The 18,346-nt window shown below is 39.5% G+C and overlaps 1 protein-coding gene across 1 annotated transcript in view; it reads right to left on the bottom strand.

Annotated features, from left to right (window-relative positions):
• The window catches only part of ALK (ALK receptor tyrosine kinase), a gene marked incomplete at both ends in the record, with an annotated part of 306,152 nt that overhangs the window by 87,788 nt on the left and 200,018 nt on the right, over positions 1-18,346 (bottom strand). Inside the window, one exon of the mRNA XM_082277250.1 lies at positions 12,707-12,834. Within this exon, the coding sequence (XP_082133376.1) occupies positions 12,707-12,834 (128 nt within the window). The remainder of the gene's footprint in view (positions 1-12,706; positions 12,835-18,346) is intronic.

Genomic DNA, 18,346 nt, shown 5'->3' with positions numbered 1-18,346 from the left:
TCAGGCAAAGTCAGACGGGTGACACCAGAACAACAGTTCTTACCTACTCAAGGATTTTATGTGACCCTCTCTCATTTCCAAGTGACAGCTGCTCTCTGGACTGCATTGAAGCATCTCACAGACTTGTGACACCAGCTGAAAGGCTGTTCTCCAGTCCCTTTTAAAAACCATCATATACATGAGATAATTCTGATACACTATAATGTTCTTACCAGCCCATGCAAAGCACTTTGTGGAAGAGGGAGTATTTCCCTTTCCCTTTTTTAAAGAGGGAATTCTGTGGAACATCAGACTGCTAACTGCCATTGCCTTTGCAGCTTTGGGAAAACTCAAACAGAGCTTGGTCTTTATTTGAGATATTCAGCTCAAGTCTGCTTCTAAACCAAGGGGAATGAGAAAAAAACCCCTGCAGGTATGATCAAGCTCAGAGGAAATTGTGTCTCAATTTAGAACTGCACAAGAGGGACCTCTCTTTAAATCAAAGATGGAAATAAAGGGATGGGGTTATGTACAGGAAATTATTAAAGCTTTTTTTTTTTTTTTTTGAATAGCATTTAATATTATTAAAACACAATGCTCATATAACAAAAAACCCCAAAGAACACCACACTTGGTACAATTTTCTCTTCAGAAAAAATTTTGGTTTAAATTTTCCTGGTAAAAAAGAAACATTATTACACTAACATAATGGACCAGAAATTCCCTGACATGCATCTTAATAGTGCATCATGCCTCAGAAGTCCTGTCAGTTGAAATTTAGTCTTGAACTCAGTGATCACCAGGAACTGGATCTGAAATTACTTACTCCTGAATGTAACTAGATATCCTTTCAGAAGCAGGCTGAATTAAGGTTCAAGACAAATGCTGCATATAATATAGATCTTAACCTCATTTAGAAGCAATGTTGTTTAAGGCTGTATTAAGGGATTGAGTTACTGCTTCTGCTTAAACAGAAGTGACAGAGTCATTCACAAGGGTAATAAAAATAAACAAGATAATGCAATAGAAGGAATTGCACCTCCTGGTAAGGAAGTAAGTGAAAAATTAATGTGGATCTTCTATTACCACTCTTTGGAAAGCAACATGGGATCCAATCTCCAATTGCAACTCAATTTAAGTAGATTTTTCAAAAAGCCTTCATTGAGGCCTCAAATATGATCTACAGGACTCCATTAGAAGGCTCTGAACTGTAGCTCTGCTGCTACCAACTACCACTTTACTGTTCACAAACCACTTCTGTATCTGAATGTTCTTCCCTGTGAGAGAACTGTGTTTGTTGTTTTTTAGAAACATGCCTTCTTTTCTAGACCCATTCAAAAAATATCTAGAGAAGCTGAAAAACAGTTTATAATTTGGTTAATTATAAACCTGGTTTATAATTCACACAGGTTTCCCAGTGCAGAGAAGCTTCTAGGTTGGACTGGAAGCACTCTGTAAAAGCTGCATGAAAAGCTTGTTTTGGTAATGTTGGTTTTGTAAAGTATGTCTGGCTAGCACCATTAATCTTGGACTCAATAGTCATTTAATGTTTTTCAGGGTTTATTCTAACAGACTCTGAATAAACTCCTGCAAAATAATTACTATAAAATGATTGATCTGGCATGGTAACCACTGAGTGTTGAGAGTGTTCAATAGAGAATCTGTTTGTTAAAGATTCCTTGCCTGACACTATTCATTCACAAGTGAGGAATTGGTGGGCAGACTTTATAGATTACAGGTATTAAAGCACCCCACTGGCTTTAAAAGGATAGTGCTGTTAGGAATCCCAGACAACAATTCTTCAACCAAAGCATTGTCCTCTTTCTGACACTCTGATGATGCTATGATGTTAAAGGTGGAATGAACTGCCCTGTGAAGTGCCTCTTTTTCTCTCTGTTGACTACAGAGGGACCCTAGAGACCAGCTTTGACATGATGCCTAACTTCCAGATAGCTGAAGTCACAAAAGATGAATACCATCTTGTCTAACTTCATACAACAAAGCACCTGAATGTCTGAACTAAATCTTGCCTAGGGAGATTCAATCTTGTGATATTGTGAATTAGATGACTGGTTTATTATACAGATTTTATTCCCTGACAGTTCAGTTGAGGTCTCGACTGAGACCTGCAAACTGAATTAGCTTTGCAAGTTGGAGTTTAGGGGAAGATTTTTTTTTCTTCTATCCACTGAAAATATTTTCTGGCCTTTCTTCAAACACTGAAAAAAGCAGCCAGCATCAGCAGATGTAGATGTGCCAAAAAAAGGTCTCCTATATGCTATTAATACAAAGACATAGGGAAAAAGGGACAAGTCCATTGCTTGGCTCTGTAAACTGGAAAAGAAACTGTCTTCATTTCATCTGAGACTACTGTTTTGAGATGGTATAGCAATATGAATAAATGAAAACAGTCATAAACTTCTCTGTAATCTTTACAGAACAGTATCATGGTGGGCTTGCAGTGTAGGAAGAGTTATTTTGCATGATTGATTAACATTTTGTGGCATCTGCCTCGTCATGATACTTTGGTTTCATTTCAGCAATTACCCTAATTGTCCAGGAAAGGAAGGCACTGTTTATTGAAAACAAAAAGTAATATGAACCAGGGAGAAATGCTCTGAGAAAGACAACTGTAATGCATTACTGCTGGTGCCTGGTACTGCTAGGAACAGAAGCAGCAAGAAGCAGCATATTTATTATAATTTGAGGGGAGCTACATGAAGCCACAAATTAGTCCACATTCTACAAATCAACAATTAAGATGAAGACTACTTGCTACAACATAAACTTATAATGGAATAAAAATTGCCCTAAAGGTTTTGTGATTAGATTAGACAGGCAGGAATGTTTTATGACTAAAGGGAAAGAGGAGGAATAGGCTTGTCCAAATGAGAGGAATTGCCCGATTTCGCTTGGGTACAGAAGAAACTGGAGGTGCTCCAAAGATGAAGTTAGAAGAAAAGAGAAGATAAACACCATAAACATGGAAGAACATTACAAAGTACCCTGTGCAAACATCAGCAGGGCAAACACCTCTTGGAGTAGAACTTTTCCAACACAAAACGGAAAAGGTTATTAGCATTTCTCAGTTGTCTTAACCAGTTGTTAATTTAACAAATTTTGATATAACTGTACAGTTATATGTATCACTGTAAACCCTGTGTCAGCTTCAGCCTGCTCTATCTGCACTGAAAGAACAGCTATAACTTAAACCTAACTCTTCTCTTGGCTGTGAAGAGAAGAGCAACGATGAAGAAACTGAAGTCTAAATCAGCAATTTTACTATCAAACCTCTTGTTAGGCTCCTCCTTTTTCAAAAGCTTTGATAAATATATATAGAGGCAGATCTTCAGCTGATGCAAACAGTTGAGGCCCCAACAATTACTGGGATGACGCACCATGTGCTTTAGTAATTTCACTGGCAGAAACTCCTCACAAGTAACTGCACAGTTATTCACTTCCTTTGTTTTGGGAAATAGTTCCCATGCAAGAAATACTTCCTTTACTTGGCTGTCTAAGCCACTTGGCAATCTTTGCAGACAGGTGAGTCATTTTGCTACTGTTTTGTTACTGATGTGAACAATGAGAGTTCACACCTGAGGGATGAGTTAACACTATTGCCAAAACTTTGCACTTAATATTTCTGACCTTATAGAAATTGCTTTGTTTTTGTTATGGTTTCATTAACTGATGTTCATGAACATGTATACATACACTGTTATTCCATGGGGAGCTTAAGGAGACAACAGGGCCTTTGTGTCTTTTTAGAAATCAATAGCAACAGTGATAATATTACAGAAATATTGAATTTTCATAATTTTCTTTTGTTTTTGTACTGCATAATCTGATGCTGGATTTATGCAGTTGTTGCTTACAGCTCTAAATGATGTTTTAAAAATACAGTCCATCATTTGGGCTTAAGTGCAGGGAATATTCACTGCTGTAGTCTCCAAGAAGCCATTTACTCTGGATTGTGGTGCACACAATTCCACCAAAATAGCTTAGACCCCAGTATGGCACAACCCATCATCTCACAGAACCAGACAGACTGCTTCTCAGCTCTCAAAGTTTTTAGGGATCCAAATAGAGGCATTGTTCATCTGTATTCACATCAAATGAAAGATCTACCACTGATGATATTTTTGGAACATGATAAATGTTTCTTACAGAGTTGACTAAATTACGTTTCCTCGTAGATCAGAAAAACATTTCCAAACCTCTTACTCTGCTTACAAATTCGCTGATACTCCATCAATCATGTTCCATGAACAGTACACTTCAGTCTGGAATTGGACCCAGGATCCAGCTGACTCATTTAATTGCTTGCAACCTCCCAGTTATACAAAACTTCAGCAGGCAGTAATTTAAAAAAGGGAGGGAGGGGAAAAGGTATATTCTTAAAATTTCTTTCGTGTAATAAAAGCTGACTGCAATTTAAGATCTTGACATCCACATGTGACTCCTGGATCAATAAACCTTGCTAGCAGGGCTTTCAAAGGCTCAATTCATAAAAGCCCTGTATACCTCATTTATGGAGGCACTCAGTAAAGCTGCCTCCATGGAGGCACAGTGCACATTCTGTCCCTTCTCATCCTCATGACGAAAGGCACACCTCAGTGCCTGGCAGTAATGATGGCATTTTTGAAAACTCCTACAGGACTAAGGAGTGTGGTTCCCATTAATTTGTGCTCCTAAGTCACCTGGCAGCTTTTAAAAGTTCCTCTCTCTCCCCAGGTTTTTCACAACTTCAAAGAATTGCAACACACAGGCTTTATGACACTGAGAATCTGATGGGCAGCCACTGGTTGTGAGTTTCCAAATCCAGCACAAAGGACTTTCATTTGTTGAAAGGGCACACACTGCTTTTCAGAAAACTTCAGTCCCCCTTCACAGATTCTTAAACTTTTCAGGGGAAAAAAAAGCCCAATGCAGTAGTTTAAGTCTGTTGTCATTTCTATTTAGGGATTATGGACTTGATTTGGAATTACAAGGTCAAGGCTTTTTGGTTTCAGTTTTTCTGTTGCAGACTGCCACTGTATCCATCAGTGTTGGCACCAAGGTGCCCCACCTCTCCCAGACTGGATAGAATGCAGGATTGTTAAACCACGTCCATGGGCTGGTTTAGCAGTCAGTTTGCTCAGAAAGCTGACTGCAGGAAACCTGTCAGGAACAGAACAGCAGGACAAAGCAAGCAGGGCTCCTGGAGGCAGAAAGGAGCTGGACAGAAAGAGGGAAGAGCTGGACGGGGTCTTATAGCATGACTGGGGCAGATTTACAGTGAGACCTCTCAGACACAGAAACCAAGCTGGACTTGAACAATTCAGAGAATAAGCCCTGAGGTATAGAAGTGCCCTGAGCCAAAATCTAAAGGACTCTACCCTCTGAAGACAGAGGAAGAATTATACCTTTTTTTCAATCTTTCATGCATTGCACTACTACAGAGAAGTGGTAACCACCTCAGTAGCCACCATTTCTATGTGTGACACTTAGGCAGGCTTTTTAAAAAAATAAAATTCTTGCTGTTGACATTATTTCATTTTCAAGCAAACACAGAATATCTTCTTTCCTTATTGTGCTATCTTCTCCTCATTCTTGTTCTTCACCTTCCAAAAACCTATTTTGCTCATTAATGCCTCTGAGGCTCTGGTGAGACGTGCCACACAAAGGGACTAGTTTCCATCTGAACATCCTACGTATTTATCTTTGCTTTTGATAATTTTAAATGCTAACTGATTAATTCTTGCACATTTCATTAAATTTTGACAACTTGCTGCATTTCCCTCACTTGGTTTCTTTGCTGGTTCAACAGATTATCCACCTAGTTAGCTCAGTCTGATTTATTGAATGACTATCTGATTAAGCCTGATTGCTCTAGTTAATTATTGGATTGTAAATGTTTCTTCCAATCACTTTCTAACTGGTCAAACTTTTTAATAATTTCCACCATCTAGACCAATTATTCTTGCCTGATATCCTGTCATTTGTTTTCAGTGGTAGCGGTTTATCACCATCTCTTCCTTCCTCATCTCTCCCTCTGTTACCTGAAGGGATCCTACAAGAAAGATGGACAGAGACTATTCACAGGAGCATGTAGTGACAGGACAAGAGGGAATGGCTTCAAACTGAAGGAGAGGATGCTTAGATCAGATTCTAGGAAGAAATTCTTCACTGTGGTGAGGCACTGGCACAGGGTGCCCAGAGAAGCTGTGGATGCTCCATCCCTGGAAGTGTTCAAGGCCAGGTTGGATGGAGCTCTGAGCAACCTGGTCTAGTGGGAAGTCTCCCTCTCCATGGCAGGGGGGTTGGAACTAGGTGATCTTTAAGGTGCTTTCCAACCAAAACTGTTCTGGGATTCTGTGTGTGTCTTCTTTTGCTGGCTCAGTCTGACTAATTTCATTTCTGCTTGATCATCTCCCTCTTCTGTTCTGACCTTCTAAGCTTCCTCACCCTCTCTCAGTTCTTCACAAAGATGCCTGTAATTTTTCACAAACATGAATCAAGTTGCATAGTTAAGTCTTAACAACTTCAAACGCCAGTCCTATTAAAACAAAACTTTCCTACAGTTAATAGGGAGCTTCATGGATATAAAACAAAACGCAGAGCAAAACTATCCCTGACTCTTTCTTTTGCAAAATCAAGGACCTCTGTGCCCTCTGTTACAGGCTAGCAGTCCTTTGAAAACTTAGGGGTTTATTATGGAGAGAAAAAGGGAGAATGAGACTGTCATCTACTTACACAGCAGAGTCAGATTGCATAAATCTTTGAATCTGGAGTAATACCGGCTTAAAATTGTTGGGTCATCTGTAAATCATCATTGTCCTTCCCATTTCTCAAGTGATAATTGCAAATCCTATGATTGTTTTAATAAATCCAAGCAGTTAAAACATCACAAGAACTAAGTGGCAGCAATTAATAGTAATAAAAATAAGTTCAATTTGGGGAAAGCAGATTACAGAGTTCATTTTCTTTCACTGAATCAATGGCTCCCCTGTTGAAATAAGCCTTAATTAAAGGAGAAGGTCAGGATAAAAATCATATACAGCATTAAAAAGATAATGTATTGGCCAATTCTTCAAGGTGTTAAAAAGTACTTAAGACCCACAAGTGCCAACATTTGCAATGTCTCTTGAGCAGTTCCTAATACTTCTTATGAGCAGGTCCTTCTCTTTGGATTATTAAAGCTTTAGATTTTAAAGGCTGAGATTTCTCAATTCTGTTTCTTAACCTGAGTCACTTAACCTGTTCTGAGTTAGAGAGGATGAACCTGCTCACTCTGGTAAGGCAGACCTATTTGGAGCTGCTGCGGCAGATTCAAGCCTTTCCACTTTTCTGCATGAAAACATCTATTTTAAAGATGAGTTTTAAGTGCATCATTACACCACCTAAAGCATTTCTTTGTATCTTCCTCCTCCACATCCTATAACCCCAAATAGATGGTCAGTTGATTACTAAATAAAGCAACAGGACACTACCCCATTTGCCAACAAACTGGCATGGCAGACCTATGAAACCCAAATTCTCTAGATATTCAGGTTTGCTTCCCCCCTGCTGCTCCTTTGGTGAGCACACAGAGGTTCTAAATAGATTAAATTATTCAACGTACCCACCATTGTCTAAATCCGGCTCTGCAAGAAGTAGGTGTTCACAGCCAGTAACAGAAATGCATAATCACTCGTTCATTACTGCAAGAAGCTACTCTACCACTAATTGAGTTACTGTGCCTTTTCTGGAAGCAATATTAAAACTAAATTTGTTTAATTTTTTTATTCCTAGCGTTACAATAACTTAATTTAAAAAAGATGAAAGTGAAAACACAGATAAGCCCCATAACAAGTTCATTAAATTTATTTTACGTAAAATTGGCACAAACCACAAGTGAAATAACTTTCACTTTAGAATGACTTTAAAATGATTTAACTTCACTACAGCCACCACCCTCATCTGCAAAGCAGTACTTTCTCCAACACAAGATCCCTACAGGATTAAAACACAAGCAGGTTAGAGATAGTTTTTGGCACACAAGCTGAAGTCAGAATAATCAGTCATAGCTCATGGGGGAGCAGAGGTGAATGGGGAAGAAGGTAGTTTCCAAAGCATTTGAAAGCAAATATTCTTAAAATAGTAAGGCTTTTCCAAATACCTACTTAGTGAAATTAGACCCACAGGAAAACCAGACCAATTGAACTGTATAAATAGCATCAGCCACTCGATGGAAAATGCAGCCAGTCCACCTAATTTTACTTTCTTAAATGAAGAAACATAATACAAACATACTGAATAATCCTGCTGATTTCAATTAGCTCTGGATCTTTTCTCTGGCTTGGTAAAGTTCTTAACCATGACATTAATGCCAAAGGAAATTATCCAGCTTATTTTACACAAAAATTACCTAGGTAGGCCGAGTAATTTATGGTAAATGTTAATCCTAAACCTTAGATAGAGACAGCTACTTCTGAAATGATGAGTACTTTTCTTTTTAAATCATGTTTGTTTTTCAGTTTTATAACAATGACAAAATACTGATTGCTCATTGTTCTGTTCACCCATTCACTTGAATTTCTGGACAGAGGTGGATCTCCAGACCATATAAGATGAGATGGCTACTAAAGGTTCATATCTTCTCTCCCCCATGCCATAAATACAACCAAACAAATAATGAAACATAAAATATTGTCACAATTAATCTAGTGGTTTAATAAGTTGTCTGCAAATACCTTGCAATTCTACCCAAGTGAAAATTACTTAAATGTTATATAGCTTTTAAAAAATTAATTATTAACATCTAAGTGAGCTGTGTGTCATGTGAGACTTCAATTTGAAATGTATGTTTAATTTTTTTTACTGTGAGAAGACGCAGTTGCCAGAGAATCTCCCAGGGTTGTGGTACAGTCCCCATCACTGGAGGTTTTGAAGATGCAGCTTGTCATGGTTCTAGATAATCTCACCTAGATTCCCTTTCACACAAAAGGTGGTGCCAGATTCTCTTCTGAGGTTCCTTCCAACCTGGCCTGTTCTATGATTCTCTCTCATACACTGATATAATCTCAGTTTTCCTTGCAAGAAGTTAACTTTTCTAGGCAATTTTCCAGTAGGAAGCATCAAGAACTTATTTTGAAAAGGGGCTCACTGGTATTTCATTAAGTTCAGTTAACCACAACATCCTGTCATCAAATTAATTTTTAAGACAAACTGCAAAAAGAGAGCATGTGGGAAAGCTGAAATGATACATATCCAGGTTTTGTCCGAATGCACAAAAATATCATTTTAGTAATGATTCAGATGCATAAGCAATCCTGTCTGGAGAAAGCCCTAATTGATCTCCTGCAGTTGATTCATAAATCTGTTGCTAGAATATTTATCAAACAGAATCATGAAAAATTCTATCTGGCAGTTGGTCATATTTCTTCAGATGCATTGTAAGTCTGTATTTTTACTGTTCCCTTGCTCTCTCTTCTTTCAGTAAAATCACCTCCTGATCTTCAAAATTTTTCCTTTCCTGAGAGGTCCTGTGCCTTAAATCAAGGATTTTGCCTTTAGTACAACCTTAACTCCAACTTTCAGAAATTTGCATACATATTACACGCATCAGATCGTTACAGAACTAACTGCCTACCAGCTCTGAAGGTAATGTGTGTTTCTATGTACTTTCAGTATCTACTGAAAAAAGGCTATTGCTGAGTGGACAGAAGCATTAACTTAATCAACCCCACACGGTCTCTCCCCTCTCCAAAATAAATGGTTTTTATGTTGCTTACTGAGCTCGAAAACTTGAAAGCTAAGTGCTTCCTCTTGGACAGGCTGAGTGTCTGAAATAACTGCTTTTAACAGCCCTGGAGCATCATTAAACCTTTAACACATTTTAGAAGCATTTGGTCTCCATGCCCCTTAGGCAAAAATTTACTTAGAATTGGTAAATTGAACATTGCTAAGTAAAACAATGTCTTGTCATATACTTCTGCCTACTAATAAGTACGTTAATTAAGACTTTTGGAAATAAGTTAGCAAATTAATTAATTTACAACTGCGATAAAAAAATCAGTAAGAAACCCATTAAACATCATAAATAAGTCAATACATTACTTAGGAAATGAACTCTATTTTTATTACTAGAAATTACCATCAACTACAAAATGCCACTGTACCAATTACTTTACTTGTATAAGTAACAAATATCTGAACTGATGTTATTAAATTAATATATTACTTCTCTGCAATTTGTATATATATATTTTTTTTTTTTTTGCTTTGGCTACTGCACTTATTTAAATAGAGAGTTGTAAGAAAGATAATTAGGCAATCAATAGCTTAGGTTTTACACACTGACAAACACAGTTTACTTCACATTTAAGTCAGTAATTGAAAGTCAATTGGTTGTAGTGGTCCAGGCAATGCTACCTGTTAGTTGTCCTGAGACAAAACCTATAGAAGTACAAGCAGTCCTTGTATTGACTGTAGGGGCTCTCTTACCAGATTCAAATCCTAAGGCTGAGAAAAAACTGTAAGAGCTTTTCCTTTTCCTGTGGGAATTGAGAAATGTGAAGATGTTGAAGTGACAAGTAACTAGAATTTTTAAAATTCTAACTTTTTAAAAATTCAGAATTTCATCAGCATCTGAATCTATTTAAGTTTTTAATTTTAATTCCCCATACAATCCCATATAAACTGTCATTTTTTTCAGTTCAAATGCACTAATTTTTTCTAAGCAAAATCTTGTCTATGATTAAGGAACTCAAAAAAATGGAATCACCAGTGTGCAAAAGCAAATTCCAACCGCAAACTTAAACCTTCTTCAAGCCCTTGTAGTTTTTCACCCAGAGGGTGGTTGGGCACTGGAACAGGCACCCCAGGGCAGTGGTCACAGCACTGAGCCTGACAGAGTTCAAGAAGGGTTTGAACAATACTCTCGGGCACATGGTGACTCTTGTGGTGTCCTGTGCAGGGCTGGGTATTGGACTCAAAGATCCTGATGGGTGCCTTCCAGCTTGGCTCATTCTGTGATTCTTTCTCTATCTGTGCCTATGGAAATGGTAGCCTAACTTCCTAAGATTATATGTACACTTTAATTTATTTTTAAATTGTGTTTATGGTCTCCAAAAGGCTTAAAAAAATCAGGCTGAAGGCATGTTTCTATTTCTCAGTTTCTTTCTCAAATTCACCCATATTTTATGTGCTTTAGTGGCATTAATGTATCCAAGTAGCTAAGCTACCCAAAGGCTTCTAACAGCTGCAGAAAAATTAGATTTAGATTAATCTTTTCTTATTACTTTCCCTATTTTCTCCAAGCTTAAGGTGTCACCCTCAGCTGCTTATCACCACCTCTTTCCTCGTAAAAGTACACTGTCACATCTTCAGCTGCACACAAAAGGCTTAGCCACCTAAACCAACAGAAAATAAAAGAACAAGTGGTTTTGTCCTCTGATGGTATTGTTCATGCACTGTGTCCTGTAAGCAGGGCAGAGAAGTAGCTGTTTGCTACAAATCTGCAGGCAAAACAGGAGATTTGTTCCTTCTTTTGCTCAGAATGTATCTTAATGGCCTCAGCACTTGACATCCATCATCAGCAGAGCAGTGCTTGATATTGGGAAGAGCTCACAGTCCGGCACCTCTGGCTCGCCCTTGAGTGCTCCCAAGAGAGGAGTTCCTGTGCCCACAGTCTGTTGCACTGAATTCCCAAAGCACTGTGGATGACTTGTGTCCTTACACCAGCAGCAGAACAGGTGCCCTGTGTCTGAACACGCCTTTGCTTCCAGCACAGTGTCAGTCTGCTCCTTGTTGGAGATTAGAGAGCACCTTTATGTACAAACAGTGCAATAAATCCTTTAATACAACTGGCCTTTGTGGAGAGCAAGGTAAATGACCAAAATAATGTATGTTCTGCAGCACATTTCCCTGTCCTAGAGAGGTTGAAAAGAAGGACATGCAGCTCAACTCAGCACTACTCCAAATAAATAAAATGGACAAAAAGTAATGTGTTAAGAGCTATAAGTAGTAATATCCTTCACTGACATGCCACCTAAAGATTTCAGAATGATTCACAGAGTCCATAAAACTGGTAGAACTAATATGCAGCTGCTTCTGGCATAGAGAACTAAATTTACATACTTGGATTGATTACATAGCTTGTATTTAAAAAGTAACCCCCATTTAGGTTGCCCATTATTAAAACTCCACACATAGAACTATTAGGGGCTACTTAGCACTATCCACTTTGGAACATGGCCAAATAAAGGCATACTTTATTAGAATCAAGTTTTCCACAGTTGTTTAAAAAACAACCCTGAAATTTGTAACCACAAACATAAAAGAAGATGGCTTGCAAGATGTTTGTCTAGGAACCTCTCATCTGTTCTACTTTCTGCTGCTGAAAAGTGAAGTTGTCAGGATATGCATCTAGCAAGCCAGGATAAATACTGCTTCTTTTCTCCCCAAATTAAATTTTCATAGTTATTCTTTCCAAATGGAAAAAAAAACCAAAAAAACCCAAAACAAAACCAAAAAACTATATTTGTTTTTAACTTCTTGAAGGAAACTTTTAAGGCAACATTTAAAAAGATTCTTCCCTGAAAGCGACCCTGTTTTTTTGTTGGTTTTTTTTTTTTTTTGTAATAATTTAATTTATTTAACAAGAGCCTTTCATTCTGTGGTTTCTGCAGCTGTCAGAAATCATGGTTCTCTCCAAAAAGGCATCAAAGTACTATGAGCTAGAAGCAATAAAATGCTCTGTTACCTGAACTGCAGTTCTTCATGGCGAAGGAATCCACGGCCGCTACACTCTTGTTCCCGTTAGGAATATACTCCAGTGAGATCCGAAATGGTTTCTCCAGGTATCCAACTCTCCTTTGAAGCAACACCCACCTGGTCTCATGATACAGCAAGGGGAAAGAACAAAGGAGAAGAGCTGTAAGAAACGCTACTTTACAAGGACCAAATCCCCCAAAGGAGCAGCTCCTCTTCTGGCTGGTCACACTGTGCATCCTACCCAAGTTCTCACTTCCCTCACAGTGTCCCATGGTCAGGGCCTTTCCCTCCCATGGATTTTGCAAAAGCAAGATTCTAAGCACCAAGATTTCCACCCAGCTAAGATGTGGAGACCCAACTAAACAGTAGTTTATTGCTTTCTTCTGTTACACTTCTGTGCCCCCAGATGTCTGCCTGCTATTTAGAAGAAGCTCAACTCTGTGCAAAGCAAGCTGTGAAATCTGTAGCACACATGCACACCCCCTTTAAATATCATTCCTGATTCTCACCAAAAAGTCTCTTAGTCACTCAGGAAATAAGGCAGTCTCCAGGGCTGTACAATAGCTCTAATTCCCAGCACTGCATCACTGGCTGAGCTAACACACTTTGCTTCTAAAACAGTTAGCTGGAACTAACTGTTCCACCTGTGTGCAAAGCACCACAACTAAAACATACCATTTCTCCTCCTCCACTTCCTATCCCTCTTCTCCTACTTAACTTCCCTCCCAAATGACAAAAATTCCCAGCAAGTAAATCAAGGAAGTGAATTAGTAGCCCTGGAGATTAATATCCACACTCCAAGAGTGCTTCCTCAAGTCTGCTTATTGCCAAGAATAAATGAGAACAAAAAGCCTGTATGATCTTAATTTATTCCCTGAGATGCTAGAAGACATAATGCCTGGCTGTCTTTAATGTCCACCTCCTCCCCTCTGATCAGCTGGGTCTGCTGCTTTACCTGCAATGACTTCCAGCCAGAGAGCACAAGAACTTTTCCTAGACCCCTGATTCCAATTTTGTATCCTGCGAGACATGTCTAAAGGTAGACAGTAAAAATACAAGTACCTTTTTGCCAACACACTGGAATTCTGCAAGGAAAGCTTTAGGGAATTAAATACTTGTACAATAACATGGTCTGGACCATCTCCCTTTTCATCCTTGGACACAGGCTGCCAGTAAAACCACTTGACACCGTTGGTGAAGGGCTGCTTCCCAAGAGGCATGTATTACCTCAGCAGTGATAGGGATCCCACTTTCTGTTTCGCTCCAGTTTATCGGGGCCTGCTCACTAACCATAAACATGATCAGAGACAAGAGATTCTGTAAAGTCACTCAGCCACTACTAATCCACTTTTTCACATTTGTCTTCTGTTACAGGAAAAGCCCAGCACCGAGGAGAAAGGTCTCTGTAGCATACTGTAAGGGGTTAGCTGGAGTCTAACAAGCCAACAGGGCCTAACAAAGCCTATTAGGAAATGCAGCTCCAACTGCAACTTTTTAAAGATGAGAACAAAAAATTATTGTGGTTCTTTAAGTTATTTTTAAACACCAATATTAGCATTTTAGGGGAAGACTGTAACTATTTCTAGTTGTCAGAAATTTTTCATTTCTCTTAGACAAAACCCCACATTTTTTATTGCTCTTACAAAAAGTTTTCCTTGTCAAGTACCCCCATCACCTCCCTGTATGTGTGTTTGTGTTTGTCCATGAGCTGTGAAAAAGAATACATTTTTTTTCAGGGAAGGGAGCCCTCTGGAACAGATGCTCTGAGCACAAGAAGCTACACAGTTTATCTGACATTCATTACAAGAATCTCCTTCTCCAGAAGCATGCCAAAAATTGGATGTTTTGAAGTTAAGAAATCCTTCTGAAAGGAAATACAATGTGTGTATGACATTTACACCAACTGATCATCATTTGTGCCTGCTATGAGCATGGATTAATCCCAAACTGCAGACCCTACACTGCAACAAAAGCTAGGAGACTTTTCTTGGTTCCAGAGGCAGACACCCTGTCTTCTCAGGGACACAATGGTGTCATTATGCCCCACTGAACTAAACAAAATTCCCAGCAAGCAAGGAAGTTGCCAAGAGGTATGTGAAAGACCTGAAGAAAAGTCCTAAGTGAGGGCTGCAGAAGGACCCTGCTGGCAGCTATTGCAATTCAACTTGCAACTCAGAAAAGCAAACGCAGCTTTTTAATGATTTACTAGGTGTCCTCCTCCCTCTTTTTCCACTGAGAAGAGTGAAAATAGACTGCTAAATTTCATTTTTTGTTTACAGTTATTTTCATTTCCACATCTCATCTTCCACCTTCTGTGCTCAAGGCTCCCACTTGAGAGGAGAATGTTGGCATCCTCGCTCTTTTTCTGTCCCACTCCCCCAAGAGATAAACCTGCTTTTGCTGAAATTAAATAGAATAAAGCATTGAGAGTATTTTAAGTGCCTAGCTTCTGTGTGAGTTATTTCTTCTGATGTCATCTCAACTTAGGTATATTATAAGGATTAGAGGACACGAATTTCCCTACAAATAGAGTCAAAACCGACCCTAGATTAATTTTGATTATGAAATACAAAAGCATCTGTATGTCATGAAAATTGTTTTCTTCAGCTTCAGAAGACTGATGGATTTTAATTCCAAGTACGCAGTGGCTCTCAACAATGATTTCCATTTCTGTGCTACTGCTAACCCTCTGGATAAATGTGCCAGGAGTTTTAGGAATTGCTTTTTTGAGTTACTGGTGCAATAACTTTAGTTTGAGATTCTCAGGCCTCTCATAGTTTACCATGGAAACTTTATTAACTCCCGGAGCTGTTGCCAAGCAGGTGTTTTATATCACCACAATGCAAGACTGGAAAAGGCAGACTCACTCAAGCCCAGATTCATTACAAAATATATTCATACTTCGTGGTACAAATTCCTACAATAGGTTGCCTGAGATTCAAAGATTCATGTGAAAAGAAATGCCAAGTATCAGCCTCTTACTTTGAAGACGAAGACGACATTAACTGGTGGATTTATCGGGGAGGCTAAAAATAGCTACAGGGTCAGCAGAGGCACTTGTGGGCAAATTCAGATAGGAATCAGTTCTGCCATCATTCTGTGGCAGATTTGGGACTCTGATCTCCAGACCTTCTACACAACCCACTGTATTGCACAGACCCATCCTCATTTGCACATCCTGTACTATATATAGGCTGCCTGGCAGCAGCATCAGCAAGATCTACTTCAGCATAACCAATATGTATCAGATGTTAATTAGTAGTAGCTTTATTAAATTTCTATCAGCAGCCTACATGTTTTGAATCTAATTTTAGAAAGCATTTTAGCAAGGTTACAGAAAGCTACTTCAGTCATCTCTTGGGATAGATGGGGAAACACCGTGTATGGAACCTCCTCATACTGGAGTCGTACTTCACCAACCTGACAGCTTTCTGTGCTGAGGTGATAGGCTTGCTGGAGGAGGAGAGCAGCGGATGTTGCTTATCTTATCTTTAATAAGGTTTCCATCGTCACTGACTGATGGGAGCACAGATGACAGAAGTAGGCAGTGAGGTAGGCTAGCTTAGAGGCTTATCATCAGTGGCACCAAGTCTAGCTGGAAGCCAGACACTAGGGGTACACCTCTGGTTTTATAGTGTCTTCTGTCTTAATTAATGACTTGGATAATGGGACAGGCTGCACCATCAACAAGCTTCCAGCAAGACTAGGAGAAGCAATTGATACACAGGACAGCTGGGCTGCCACTGAGAAAGGCATTGACAGCCTGGAAATTTAGGCCAACAGGAACCTCACGAAGTTCAAGAAAAGGAAATGCAAAGCGCTGCCTCTGTGGAGCAACAACCTCATGCACGAGCACAGGCTGGAAAGTGGCTTTGCAGAAGACAACCTGTGGGTCCTGGTGTACAGATTGCTGAGCCTAAGCTAGAAATGTGTCCCCAGTGACAAGAAAGGCCAGTAACTTCCTGGGCTGCACTGGGAACCACAGGTCAAAGGCATGATTCTTCCCCACTATTCAGCACTGGGGAGACACTCCTGCAACACTGGGTCCAGTGCAGCACTTTCCAGTACAAGACAGACATGAGTTACAGAAGTGAGTCCAGCAAACAGCCACAGAGATAGTTAAGGGACTAGAGCATCTGACATACAAGGGGAGGCTGAGAAAATTGGGATTGCTTAGCCTGGAGAAGAGGAGGCTCAGGAAGGATCTTATCAGTGTTGATATGATCGGGGTGAATGAAAAGGAGACAGAATTGGACAGTGGCATCCAACAAAAGGATATCAGGCAAGCACAAGGCACTTTTCTTGGATTGAAAGACCAGAAATTGCATTTAAACACAAGAGAAAATTTACTCTAAGGGTGACTGAACACTGAAACAAGTTGCCCAGAAATCTTAGGGAGTCTCTACTTCCAGATATTTAAAATGGGAGAGGATATAACTCTGGGTAACCGGCTTTAGCTCACCCTGCATCAAGAAGGGAAGTTGGACTACTCAATCTCAGGGGTTCCTTCCAACCTCAACCATTCTGCATTTTTGAAACATAGGTCCCAAAAGCAAATAACAGCAGGTAACATATTACTCCTGTTATCCTCTGAATGACCTCCAAGCACTCTGAAGAATGATGAATCAGCCTGGTAAGCTGGCAACTGCAAGGACAAAGGCACCACTTTCTGTACCCAGAGCTATCATCACACAGCCTTCAACATCATGGCCTATTTCTACCAAAACAGTGGCCAAAATAACCATGAGGATGTCTCTGGATACTGCCTCAAGCAATAAAAAAGTCTGCAGTTTAACATTTTAATTTAAACCCTTATGCTGCAAAGCAACACACTATGTTGTATCGTTTAGGCACTGCTCAGTGTTTTGATACAACAAGTCAGATCCATCTGGTCTTTCACTGAAGCTGCAGTAAGAAAGAATTTGGCTCAGATATCTAGAATCTGCAAAATACATCAGTTTAGACAGAAACTGATAACATTGTGGTCTTCAGTGACAGAGTAACCCAAAATCCTAGATACAAATATTTTCAGACTTTAGAGAAGTTCAGACCTTGATACGTCACCTAGGAAGGACTAGCTGCTCAAAGGAAAGCTTGGGCAACACCCAGAGTTTCTCTTAGAAGGCTCTTCTTCAAAACAAAAAATGCTGCTGACAGAACTTGAGCCCAGGTTTACACAGGAGAACCAGTGCTGAATTTTCAAATGGCTTCTTCATAATCTTTCACACTCCTGCATGTGAAGGTGTGCTGGACACAACCTCCGGCCTCTCCCAGCCCTGCAAGGGTGAGGTGTTAGATCTCAAACAAGCCAAAGTACTTTCTCCATAACCCAACTTTTCTTAAGCCTCCCATCCATGACTCGGTTTCCCAGGTTCTAGGTTTCAGAAGCCACAATCCAGTTGGCTTGGAAACTTAAGAGAGGTAGTTTAGACTCTCTGGTTATTCATGCAGCATGTAGCTTCAGAAGGAACACTTTCCTGATTAACTCTAATCAATACACTAATGCTTTGGGTGCCATTTTACATGCTCCTCTGGGTAATGCCAGCACTGATTAACTGCAAGTCAGGATGATCTCTCAGAGGCAGTGCATTAAAAAAAAGAAATGCTAGAACTCTCAAGTAAAGTCTCA

This window comes from Coloeus monedula (genome assembly GCF_965178545.1).
Source record: "Coloeus monedula genome assembly, chromosome: 2".
Lineage (NCBI taxonomy): Eukaryota > Metazoa > Chordata > Aves > Passeriformes > Corvidae > Coloeus > Coloeus monedula.
This window is presented reverse-complemented; position numbering and strand designations above follow the sequence as displayed.